Genomic DNA, 13,753 nt, shown 5'->3' with positions numbered 1-13,753 from the left:
GGTACCTAAGGCTGGCACCAAATGAAATTCAATGTATGATCTTCAAGGTCACACAGCTGAGTCATTGCCGAAGCCACACTTTATTCCCCAGAATAATAAGGCCCGGCAGCCATAACCACTGCACCCTGCCATCTAGCACTCTGAATCAACTCCTGCAACATAGTTACTATGCACATCATGCAGAGCCCTTCAATATGAGCACTCTTATTTTATAATCACTAAAGAAAGGTACAAAGGCCATATCCTATCCTTTCCTTCCTTTATTCCATGCATCAAATCGCAGTTAAGTGCATATAAAGTAGGGGTGTTTGAATACACAATAGTAGATTTTGAATCGAATATTGAATCAAATCCAGAAAGATGAATATTGAACCAAATATTGAATATCAGCAAATTGAACACAAACATTTATGCTACCCAATTTTGTGCAAAAACCACAGTGCTGAAGATGCTGAGGAACCTAATCACATCACTTAACAAGAATCTTGTCAGCTATCAGTAACTTATTTCAGTGCCTATAAAATTGACACATAGTATGCTCTACTCTTATTAAAGAGAACACCAAGTTAGTATACCAGCACTGATAACTCAGTTTGTATATGAAGGTCTGGAAAATATTTTTGTTTATGGAATGTCTGTCAAATTAAATTCGGCAGTTTTTTTCTTTGACACTGAAGAAATAGCGAAGTTGTCCTAAATACCAATGGTGCTTTCAGTTTAATAGTAGGCCATACTTGCTTTATGGCAATCTTCTATTGCTTAGAAAGTTTTGCTTTCAAATTTTCTTCCAGAAAATAGGAGGGTGTTTCAATCTTCATGGCAGGTGATTTCTGTGGGTTATCATCAGCTCTTTAAGGCCAATCTACGAAACAGACAACCGCGGGGAATTCGCATCACGTCACTTGACACCGCTCCGCGCGGTCATCGGCGCCGCACACGTCGACCACGGTCGGCGTTGAAGGCAAAAAGTTTTCAAATTGGGTGGTCCACGGCAAGTTAGGTAGGTCAGCTAAATAAACAAAAGAAATTAGATTATATATGTAGCCATACCCAAAGGAAATGTAGGTCTTTGCACAAGTACACTTCCTGCAGTAAGGAAGTAAACAATGAGCAAACTGAGCTTGCACCACCTAGCATTACGCAACTCAAACAAGGAATTCGACACTACTGAATGTGCACTAACCAAATTCTGCCCCAGCTGAACTGTACATAAGGCAGAAGAGCCAGCCGGACTATGAGTTAGTATGTTGCAGAAGAGACCGACTCAAGCTCAACAGTGGTTTTTGTACCTAAATACTAATATACAGAGAAGACACATAAATGCAGCTGTTCAACAATTGATACTGGCTGCGCTAAAGCTCATTACTTATAAAAGAAAAAAACTATGCTCACTGAAACAGATTTTTATATTACAGATTGTAAGTTTTAGTCATCTAATACCACATGTATAGCTCGCTCATAAACTTGGTCAGATACAACTTTGATTCCTTGATATGTCACTTCACACCTAGCTGAAGTGTTCACACTGCACAGGAAAGTCAAAATAATTAATCAGACACTATCTGTGATTGTAGGATAGCTTGCTGCTACAGGTCCAATTTGAAAGTCAGGAGCAACTATAGATAGTGCGAGTGAAGACTGATTTATAGGGGTACACGAATAGTTTTTGAGACCAAATCAAATATTAATCAAACATTTTTCAATTACGTTGCAAATAATGTACAGTCTTCTCACCATTAATATCAAGCAATTTTCCCGTCATACTATTCACATCACAATATTAGAATGTTTCTGTCTTTACACTGCATGTTACAAAATATGCTTTAATAAATGCACAAAGGGTGCATTAGGAATAACTAAGCAGTTTGTTCGCTAACCCAGGGCTGTTCGAAGCATATCCTGTCATGCATTATCATATAAAGTTTATAAAGATAATGTGAGTCAATTAGAATCTGCATTACTTTGGCGACCAAACCAAGGTGATGGAAGAGCGAAAAAAAATCAATTTTTGTCTAATCAGAATGGTTTCAGCAGATGTGCCCCTATTTATTATGAAGTATATTGCAATGAAAGGTATTCAGATTTTATTCAATGAGAGCACACAGGTGATGCATCTATAAATAATACCAAACAATACCCACTGCCAAATGTCATGTCTAAATAAAATGCAATTGCAAGGGACCGTGATATTACCAGGAAATTCTGGTTCACTCAGCGATGCAGCATGCTCTACGTTATGTGCACTGTGGATAGGATGAAAGGTGTCATATTTTTGCTTCAGTTTCATGTTTGATGGTGCTAAGTTGACGACATGAAGTGCTAAAAAACTATTAGGAAATAGTCAGATTTTCTAAAAGTGAATATTTGATTCAAGGACCAAATCAAATATGACAACATTCAATTCATTATTTGAAAGTTTATAATATTCACAACCCCTACTGATTTACCACACACTCAGCATTCACAGCTGCGAAACTATTTTGCTTTGGTTTTGATTGCTGTCCTCGTAGGTTTTCTTCATTGCACTTACCTGCAAAACTGCTGGCTTTATTGTAGCAGACTCGTAAAGTCGGGCCATTTGCTGCTTGTTGAAATTGCAGACACCTATGCTTCGTACCAAGCCTTTGGCAACACAGTCTTCCATTCCCTACAAGTAAAAAACAATCTATAGGGCCAAGGAAACATTACTCTTAACCTAAGCAATTATGTAAGCATCACAGCTGCAGACTTCATTTCGCCATAGCAGCTTGTGAAAAGTCCCATTCGATAAGTAACTGAAACGGATATATTTGTGTATTCATGTTTTGGTCATAGTTCACAAAGCATATTGACTTCAAAAGCAGGTTATTCAGTGAAACGTCAATGCTGAAAAGTCCTACGGCTATATACTAGTATACATACAAACACTACTATAATCACACCAGCAACCAGAAAATAAACGTGCATGCAAAATATGACATTATTACTGGTACTTGAGATTGTCAGGGTCTGACTGAGTCCTAAAACCACTAAAAAGCGACGTTTACCAGGTTACATACTTCCCGCAGTGACGCAAGAAAGATAAGCCTTCAGTCCCTGACACAATTACAGAGTCACAACTTTATGAACATTTAGTTTAGCTTCTTAAACATTTAATTGCTTGAGTGACTAGTGCAGCAATGGAAGACATAGGTCAGCTAAAAAAGGCATCAAAGCTGTGTAACTAACCAAGATATTACAGCAGAGATGGGAATATATTTTTAGCCATTGCAAGTACTTATCTGTCAGTCTTTCTTGGAGCTAAGCTGTAACTTCACAACATTAGTTTCCAACCTTATACAAAGAAATTTGGGACTGCTGACTGCATAAAGGGTGGGAATGAGCTAAACATCAGTGGCTAAACAGTGCTTATGCAAGCGTGCAAAGAACAAGCACTGCTACACTGGCAGTCTCACAACGAAAGGACATTACACCAGTGTACAAATATTGCTTGCGCTGCCGACAATACTAGCACCTGATAACCGGCTCATATAGCTCGGCATTTAGAACCACATCGTAAGCACACCTTTGTTCTTTGCAGTCAAATCATAATTCACAACCTAATACCTAGTAATTACCATTGTCGGCCCTTACACATCTCTGAAGTGTACAGGTATATATAAGGCTACATGATATCAAATGGTTTTATTTAGAGATGCACCATCTAAGTTGTTACATCTGGACTTCTGGTATTGCTTACAAACTCAGCAAAATGTGTGTAGGGTATCTAAATAGGTGCTTATGCCCTAAAATTTCTTTGGAAAATGTGAGACATAGAGCACTTGCAGCACTGAATAAACATATTCATATCAGTGGGTGATTTAACATTTTTCAATTGTTACTAACATAAAAGAGTAAAAACTACAATTTAAGCTTTTAGTAGATTGTGCAGAGAACGACGTCATGACCCCAGGACAAAACGGTGTCAAAGTCAACACAAAGTCCAAAAGCTCCTATAAAAGCTGTCATTGTAAAATTGCAACACATCCACAAGCTCACAGAAACATTTTTTAGCTTAAACTGTACTTATTATTATGCTGATCGCAAAAGAACATAACTGGTTTCTTGCTCACAAGCTCTTACAGTGCGGTCCTTTTAGTTCAGTTTCAGGAATTCCTTAGCACTAATTTACAAATACCTTTACAGTACACAAATACAGGCAGTCAGAACACAATTACATAGGTGAAAACAATGTCAAAGTAACAGGAGGCACACTAAGTGTCCTAAAGTCAAGTGCAGCTCAGGGTTGGTAGTATCAATGAATGATTATAATTAATTAATCAATTAACTGTATACCACATGATTAATCTCCAATGTGCACCTTTCATTTAATTGACTTAATCAATTAGACTTGTTTGATTAATCATGTTCTAGAGTTTGACAGGAATAGCGTGAAAATTTTTCAATCGTACAATCGTAGTGATTGTGCGGCTGTGGCAGAGCAACTGTCAACCGTTTTTCCCCGTCCCAAGTGATGCAGAGCCCAAGTGCTGTCCCTCTCTTCCCCAACACCGTACACACCAACATGCCGTCCGAAGTCGGAAGCTCGAAGTGCCCTCACAATTCAAAGCTTACTATAGCAACCCAGTTGTTGATCGTCGTACCACTCCCTGTCCACTAAAAACGAGCCACAGCATGCGTATCAGTTAGGAGGATGTATTTCACACAGCAATGGAGTTCATGTCGATTCCAGCAAATCTATAGCATCCAAGTATCTATTCTCACATGCTGGTTGTGTGGCCATTGAAAGAAGGTGTCGGCTTCACCCAATAATCCCAGCCGAGTGACATTCATTTGCTCTGTAGAAAAGAGCATGTGGTTTAAAATCCTAAACCAGTAATTTTCTTTTCCCTCGTAAATATTGCCATTTCTTGCTTATTTTACCTGTACAATCGCCCCTTCACAGAAGAAAATTTTCTAGGACACTGGTCCAGACGAGTTCCGGCACTCAAGACCTTAAGGGCTCTGCTGAAATTTTTAAGGGTTTGTGAACTGTTCGACCGTTTTTGAATGTTGTAGCGCATAGCATTGTGTTATTGCGTGAAATTTTCTAAATTTTTCTTCTTCTTTCTCATTTTATTTCCTTTACCTTTTTCCCCAGCACAGAATAGCCAGCCGGTACTTACACTGGCTAACCTCCCTGTCATCCTCCCCCTTTTGTCTCTCTCTTGCTTATTTGACTTGAACTTCACCTGCCACTTTTGCCATTTTTTTATTTCTTGTTTAAATGTACTCTACAGGTGTTCACTAGTACCATGTATATTATTTAATGCCCCTGTCACACTGGAAAAGTTAGGCGCACTTTGAGCGAGGGCACTTTGCCGCTAGTGACATTTGTAGGTTGCCACGCAGGAATGCTTCGTGACACTTACTGAAGAAAGCACTCGTCAGCGTGTGTGTTCGGCCAACACACTTCACAGCGGTGAAGTGTGTAGCTTTGTTAGCAATGAGTAAAAAATAAGTAAAGTAATATTGAAAGCAGTGTCAGGAGTAATTTCGAATAACATATTTTTTTTAACATTACATTACAGTAACATTACAAGGTTATAAAATGTGCCACACTAAAGAAAACATCCCTTTTGGGCTTTTTACGGCCACACCAGGTAATGGCCGCACAGTTGTTTGGCTGAACGCATCGTTTGGACTGGTACTGGTCAAGTTGCTATCACTGGCGTCACTTTTTTGTAAATGCTATTTCTAAGAATAACAAACTGTTTTTGTGGACGCATTTTTAAGTTAACAAATATATGATTCGCCTCCTGACTCGCAAGCAGTATCGCCACCAAGTTGAAGGAACACTTTTCTTTCTCGTGTAGCGGCATGCCGCCAAAATGACAGCATGCTGAAGTGTGCTTGTTCAAAGTGCACTTTTGTTTGCCTGTGTGACAGGGGTATAATTCTGCACTAAGTGCCTTTTTATAACATATATTGTTTATCTTTTCAAAGGCCACTAGTGTCAACTATATTTAGTCTTTAACAAGATAAAGATTATCATTTGTGAAACGTTTATACACTTGTTTTCAAACTTGGTCCCACTTCTCAAGCATTAAAATAGGGTCCTACAAAGGTAGATAGCTATGTCGCAACCTTTTAAAATGCGCCCGCCAAAAATTTCTATCAATCAATTAGTCAATGAGAAGCCCTACATCGAAAGCGATTAATCAATTAAAGGCTAATATTATTAATTATTAATCGTCAATCGAAGAAAAAATATACACAACCATCCGTAGTGCACTTATTTGGATACTGGCTTTCTTTTCGTTTTGACAAAGGCTGTACGATTTAATTACCCATTTTAATAACTGGCACATAGTTACAAAAAATACTCTTAAAAAGCATACAGTTTACCTTCCAAACTTCAACGTAATCCACATCACCGTCAATTATTTCCCCAGCAGCATCACGTGGAAAGTAGTCAGTGCCATCCTGAACAAGGCAAACATATTAAAAGACAAGACGTAGTTTTGTCATGGTGCTTTCAACACAGTTTTTGTCACATACTTTACTAATCCATAAGAAAGAGTGCACAATTTTTTATCTGCTGATTATCAAAGTAATATTTATGAGAAACATATAAAGCATATCAAATGCAAACGCTGTGCTACGAATAAATATTCATAGGTAGCATAAAGAAATATAGTTTACGAACATGACTAAATTACACTCCTAAAGGCACTTCTCTTGCTTCTGATACCCTGAAAATTTATTACATGTTCCTTTCACCCATAAAAATAATGAATGAACTTAAAAAGTTCCTTAAATTCCATCCTGTTTGGTATCCACTGCAATATGAAACATATCAACAGTATTTCAAATAATATGATTATTCACTTCAGTTACGTTGATCACAAAGCAGCTCTCATGAACAAATGTTGTGATACTTTACTTTTAAATTTCCATGCATAAGTAAACAGCATTAAGAATTGAGGCTATGTGACGCCTGTCACAATGAACCACACTTTGATTAAGGTGCTGTCCCACCTTGTAACCAAATGGCCAGTGCATGAGGTAGAGGTCAAGGTAGTTCAGACCCAACAGTTTCAAAGACAGCTCACATCCTTCAACTGCTCTCGCACGAGTGTAGAATGTGCACCACAGCTGCAAAAGTCACAGTATGTGCGTGTGTGTGTATGTGTGTGAGCAAAAATAAATAGCAACGCTGAACAATACGGAAGCTATTTCATTATAGGTTTATAAACGCTCATTAAAAAGCAATAGCAAGGCTGAACAACACTGAAACTATTTCATTTTGTACGTTTATTAAACATAGCCAAGCATTCAAGTAACTTTCAGTGATTTCACGCCATAGTACTAAGGTGTATGTGAGCAATGAAGCAACATTACTGCTGAAAGCAAAGGGGCTACAATACATTGCAAACATGAAATGCTCATCAAAAATCAATAGCAAGGCTGAACAATACGGAAGCTATTTCATTATATGTTTATAAGTACTCCTTAAAAATCGATAGCAAGGCTGAACAACACTGAAACTATTTCACTTTTGTACGTTTATTAAACATAGCCAAGCATTGAAGTAACTTTCAGTGATTTCATGCCACAGTACTAAGATGAATTTGTTTCTTAATACTACTCATATACAGACCTGTGAGCAAAAGTGTACAGACCACAGGAGCACCTTCCAAAGTGCATGAATGCTCCATTGCCTTTGAGGCACCTCATATAGAACCTGGTGGTGAATCCCTTACCTGCAAGCATGTGCTAATGCTATGTGCTGCACTTCATCTCTGCCAGCATGGTGTGCCACTATGGCTTTTCCGTGATCACCTTGCATGTCTCCCCATATCTGGTGAGCGACCAGGATTCACATATGGTCCGCAGTGCAGTAGAGTTTCTTTTACAGCTTTGTGCCGCTCTCAGAGTTAACCCAAAAGGTCAAGCTATTTCGTGCTTTTCTGTCTGATGTGTACATGTTTGTATGTGTGATGTTTGCAAGAGACAACAGCAAGTCTAGTGTCGCACTGGTAAGACAGCTTTCAATTTAGTCAGCACACACGACATTAGGTCCTTTAAAGGAATGAGAAGCAGGCTTGTAGGTGTGACATAACTACAATGTAGTAGCCTAATGGAACGTAATGTGGAGCAGAAAAATATTCTTGCAGTGCTTGTCCTGTGGTTCTCTTTTTTTTTCTGTATGTAGCCATAGCCCCCTGTAAACACTTATAAAGTAAAAGGAAAATGTCCTGTTTACAAATTTTCCACAAAATGTTTCATAATGCGCTTTTGAAAGATCAACTTTGTGAGCCAACTTATCAGTCATGTCATACTAACTACCACCAAAACGTTAACGTGCCTTTTTGTCGCACTAATTTGCATTGTGATCCATTCATCCCAAAGACAGCAAAATAATGGAATCATTTTCCCACCTCCGTCATCATCATTCTCAACGTCTCCACACTTAAATCTGCCATTGAAGATTTATTATATGTACTAACCGCTTATGACATACACTTTTTTTTCACCATGCCTTCTGTAAGGCCTTTGGGCAATGGAGGTATAGAAATAAACATAGGAGGCTATGATGTAGCATGCCATTGCACTTCTAAGTATACAATATGTCCTACATACTATATGTTTTACATTTGAGCTACAGGAACTGGCGACACCTTTTAAAATGTAATGCATGAAGTCAACATTGCTTTTATTACAAGCATTGGCAATAAAACATGCATGCAGAAGAAGAAAAAGCACAAAATTGCTCAACCGTCCCAGTGACCTCTGAGAGCAGGCCAAAACTGAAATCGCACCGCATGTGGACCATGTCACTCACCTCACCGAATATGACATAATCTGAAGACATATATGGCGTTATGATGTATCAGCAAAAATGGTGTGCAGCACTCAAATTCAGTGCACAGCATTACAGTCAGAAAGCAACATGCCTGTGAGAAAGATGAGATGCACTGAGACGTTTCTATAGCAGTTTTTGCCGGAGCATCTGCTGCTCAAGCAAATAGGCTTGCCGATAGCATGGCACATTTTCTTGTGGTTTGCATACTTTTAATAATGGGCGTACTTCATACAAAAGAAAAGCACTTTTGCCATCATCTCACCTAATCATGTTAGTTTAATTTATTTTGTGCCAGGCAGATACACTAAAAATGCAGCCTCTAGCGCACAAAAGATACAGGAACAGTGTAGACAGACACAGACGAAGCACTCATCTACATCTGTCTACACTGACGCCGTTTATTTTGTGCGCTAAAGGCTAAAATGAAATGCTAACATGCCCAACTTACATTCTTTGGAACAATTCAGTTCCTTACACTTGCTGAAGCTAAACAATACCTTATAAAAATTTTGATGAAGCTGAATGATGTGCATTATAATGCTATTTCTTAAGCATAATGCATACAGCATGGTAGTTAGCTGGCATTTTGTTTTAAAGATATAATTTAGTTCTGTTTATTTGTTTTTATGCGAAGCATATTACGAGAGCTCAACCCGGCTCCTCAGGCGCGGCGGTGTCGCCATGAAATCACGTGACACCGTGACGTCACGACAGAGGAGAAGTGGCTTTGGCTCAACTCTTGCAAGACGGGCTGGGTGGGAATCGAACCAGGGTCTCCGGAGTGTAGGACGGAGACGCTACCACTGAGCCACGAGTACGATGCTTCAAAGCGGTACAAAAGCGCCTCTAGTGAATGCGGTGTTGCCTTAGAAACAAGCTGTTTCTAAGGCGTGCGTCTCTTGCTCAGGCGCACATTTCGTTGCCGTGCCGAACGCTGCTTTGCTCGACGCTCACCGCGTCCAATGCGGGGCGCGTAGTCGCTGCCCTGTAGCCCATTGTCTTACACCCCTTGGCGGGTCGACGGGAACGCTGTCGCGTTCCACTCTTGAAGGCGAAGAAGTAATGCATGAGTTGTTTCTTCGTCTAGCCGAACCAAATATAGCCAAGCAACAGCAGTTCACCAGGCTAAACAGTGGTTCAACAACTAAAATAAAGGCTAGTATGCTTCGCATCCTGGGCTTAACCTTACCTAAGCCACAGCCATTTTTTTCTCTACACGAAAGGGTGCCAATACTTTTCATGCATACTCTTCTGCCTTAATCTGCTGCGTCACCATGGGACTTGGCCTGAGCATGCAGACATGGATGGCTGAACAGTTGCTAGTGTCATACAGGACTGGCCACTGTGCCTAAGAAAGCCATGAGTTGGCATGCAGCACTTGTAAACCATTTTCATCACCATCATAGCTGCAACAGAACAGCCAGCGATGACAGTAGTTGTGTTTTCTATCAAGAGGTACCATAAGCTGGCATGTGGTACCACCTGGAAACCAGCAGCCAACACTCTGTAGAATGCTATTATGGACAATGATCGCTGCCAATTTCACTATTTCGTTGGCTCTGACCAACTCACAGTGCAGCTACACCCTTTCTGATTGGCTTAAAATGCAAACATTGCAAACATAGTGAAATGTGACATTACACCAATGTTTGGCAGAGTCCAAAATAGCACACTGTGGTGCTTGTGGCTACATGAGCCACGTGTTCATGCATTCAGGTGAAATTTGATGAAGGTGATACAAACATGGCTGAAAAAAATGTGTCATAAAATTGTGGTGGAAGTAAAAAAGATTGAGTTTTGTATTGACAGAACTTACCACAAGAATAGAGGTTATACATTTACATTAGCACAGAAAGTAATCTAAACCTGGATGAAGCAACACTCTACTGTGAACATTTTGTAAGGTACTATCGGAGTTGCAGTGGCCCCCACAAGTCTACTAAATGGTATACATAACTTAGCTCCTACAAAATGCCTTTTACTTTAAAAGGTGTTCCATTTTATTAGCAACTGACAGAAAGAAAGTTTATTTGGAAAAGTGGCACTTCTTATGCGTTCCCAAATGGAATAGTTGTGGCCCTCATTGCATGGTGGTGTGCTAAGTACTTTTGTACGCATGCAAGTTTGCTTATCTCCCAGTGTTCTGTGGTCTGCCTGTGATCTACAAAACACTTTCATCTCATTGTACCAAGAAGCAGTTCAGGCACTGCGAGAAGAATAACTGTGGTGTCACGTGTGCAAGTGTTTCATTTTCAGGAACTTTGCTCTAACATTGTAAAAAAAAATTTGGCATGATATATATAACCATGGCATGTACATATAATTGTGAAAATTATTTCTGTAGTTCCAAAATCCTTAGCCACAAAATTATCATGTCGATAAATAATAGATTGGTTGCTTTAGTCCGCGGCTACACGTTTTCGCGTTATTTTTCATGCCTGTGTACAAACGCTATCATGTTTACTCATCATTGTGTTTCCAGCACACAACTACATAAATAGGAGCGTCACCACATGTTCAAAAATTCTCATACAAATTTTTATACGGTGTTTACCATGTAACTGCTGTGGAACTACGCACTTTTGATGGTAAGCTTTCCACTGCATTAAAAAGTTAGGTATCTAAAATCAGTTGTTTGTATCCGCTCAGGAGTATGTGAATGCATTCCTCTCTACTTGCTCACAGGGAAAGAAACAAATACAGAAAAATATGGCACGCAGACACTACCTTGCTGGTGATCCACAGGTCATCTCTACACACAGTTCCATCAGCAATCTTTGCACTGATGGCCCTGCCCACTTCATTTTCATTCTGATAGACAAGGGCACAATCAAAGTGTCGGTAGCCAGCGTCAATGGCAATCTTTACTGCTTCCTCCACTTTGCCTGGGTCTGACTGTATAGACATTGCCAGGGTCGGAGCAAATCCACAAGAAGAGACAAAGAAAATGTTTTAGTCACGATGTTACCAAACTTTCATCTAGGCACATTGAAGGAAATAATCACATCTGTGAAGTGCACTTTTTGATTAGCACTTGCCAAATGGAGTGTTTTATTCTGCAATGAAAAGTGAGTAAATTGTATTGCATTTTCTAAAAATCATTAATCATGTTAGAACTCCTTGTTTTATTCAGTTGTGCCAATTGAAGAAACTAATGATATGGTTTGACTTGTCCGTTACAGTGGCGACCACTTGTCAAAAAGAAAAGAGCTACTATTATTATTGATCACTTTAAGCTAGTAATGCAGAAGGCCCAACTCCAGGCCTAACTGTTAATTGTCATCACCGTTCAATTAAAGAAATTCTCTTTAAAAAATTAGAGCAGACAAATATATGCTTATGCAACTGCTAGTGTGCATGTAGCTAAGCAATGCAATATGCATGAACTTCCAAGCTTGTCAAAATGCTATAAGAGATTTATGTCAGGGAACTTTGTTAGCTACCTGTAGTACTACCAATCTACTTTTCACTTATCATCTAGCATATATTGTTTGTTTCCTAAATCTCAAACATGAGCCTACAACATCATTATATACATCCCATTATTACAACGCAATTCTATGAATTTATCTTGGAAGAAAAAGGCGCACTATATAATTCAAGATAATTACAGAACAGAACATCGTTTACAAAATGTGCTTTCATGATCCATATATGGCATTTCACATTACATTTCAGAATGCAAACTTACAGGCTGGAATAATTTGTTGTTTGTTAAAAAATAAATAGACTAAGAATGATTAAGTGACCCAACGCACCTTCCATGTTCCAAGGCCAACAATTGGCACTTTGAACCCCGTCGACAGTGTCACAGTAGGAACGGAATTCGCGGCCATCTTTTATCCTGCAGAAGAAGAATGCAACTAAAATGAGTAACTGAGCCACAGCATATATTAAACTAGTACATTCTGGACACTGTATGAAGCAAAGAAATACAAAAAAAAAACAAGGAAAATGACACATACAGGAATGCGAACAATTCCTGCCCCAAAAATAATGTTTTATGCCCTACAATTAATACATATTTATGCTACCTATGAATTTTCTGAAACAAACACAGGAGTTTCCCAAATAATCCAGAAATTACCCCTTGAGTTATGTCAACTTCACACGCTTATTCATGTTCTCGTCTTTTTCTTTCATTTTAAGGTAAGACAATTCCTTCAAAAGTTCAGTCACTTTCTTCCCAAGATGAGTTTCTACACTGAAGTCACAAGTTCAGCAGCGGCATATACACCAAGGGCCTAAAGTGTGAAATAAAACAGCATATGCACAAAGTCAAAGGAGCAAACGAATGCTACATGGTTCAAGCAACCAGTCAGCATTGATAGAAGCCTGCTAACAACATAGCTGCGAGGTGTGTCCCAAACGTGATGAAACTGATTTTGTAGAACTACTTCTATTCTGAAATGTGACAAAGGAGTAAGGTACGAGACTAGGCTAGTTGGTGTTCCATCTCATTAAACAGGGCAAAACAACACAAATAATAGCAAAAGGGGGGATGAAGGCAAGCGCCATTTGTCTTCGTCCCCCTTCTTGCAATCCTTTGTCTTCTTTCGTTTCGTTTAAAAAGTTACAAAGGAACAATGTTTGCCTCAAAATAACATCCTTGAGAATTAATGCAGCAGTTCTAGCAATCCTTCCACTGTTCGTAGCAATCCTAGAAATCACTTTCTGACATGTTTAGAGTCGTCGTCACAGAACTTTGGATATCTTTAAGCGTTCCAAAATAAGTTCCCTTGAGGTGACATTTGGATTTTTATGGACAAAAACAAATCACAGAGGCCATATCAGGGCTGTAGAAAGGGTGTGGACGCATTGTGACAGATCGTTTTTCGACAAAAATTTGTGCACGGATAGGCAGGGGCCATTGTCATGGTAAGCATCCACTAAGAGGCAACCTCGGGGTGAACATTCAAAGCTGTC

The 13,753-nt window shown here is 39.2% G+C and overlaps 1 protein-coding gene across 1 annotated transcript in view; it reads right to left on the bottom strand.

The window, feature by feature from the left end:
• The window catches only part of LOC135903979 (aldo-keto reductase family 1 member B1-like), a 58,461-nt gene that overhangs the window by 33,144 nt on the left and 11,564 nt on the right, over positions 1-13,753 (bottom strand). The window contains exons 2-6 of the mRNA XM_065434491.1: positions 12,586-12,671; positions 11,555-11,722; positions 7,000-7,116; positions 6,367-6,444; positions 2,531-2,647 (exon numbers count right to left, since the gene is read on the bottom strand). Of these exons, the coding sequence (XP_065290563.1) occupies positions 2,531-2,647; positions 6,367-6,444; positions 7,000-7,116; positions 11,555-11,722; positions 12,586-12,663 (558 nt within the window). The 5' untranslated portion in view covers positions 12,664-12,671. The remainder of the gene's footprint in view (positions 1-2,530; positions 2,648-6,366; positions 6,445-6,999; positions 7,117-11,554; positions 11,723-12,585; positions 12,672-13,753) is intronic.

Source organism: Dermacentor albipictus, chromosome 1, assembly GCF_038994185.2.
Source record: "Dermacentor albipictus isolate Rhodes 1998 colony chromosome 1, USDA_Dalb.pri_finalv2, whole genome shotgun sequence".
Lineage (NCBI taxonomy): Eukaryota > Metazoa > Arthropoda > Arachnida > Ixodida > Ixodidae > Dermacentor > Dermacentor albipictus.
This window is presented reverse-complemented; position numbering and strand designations above follow the sequence as displayed.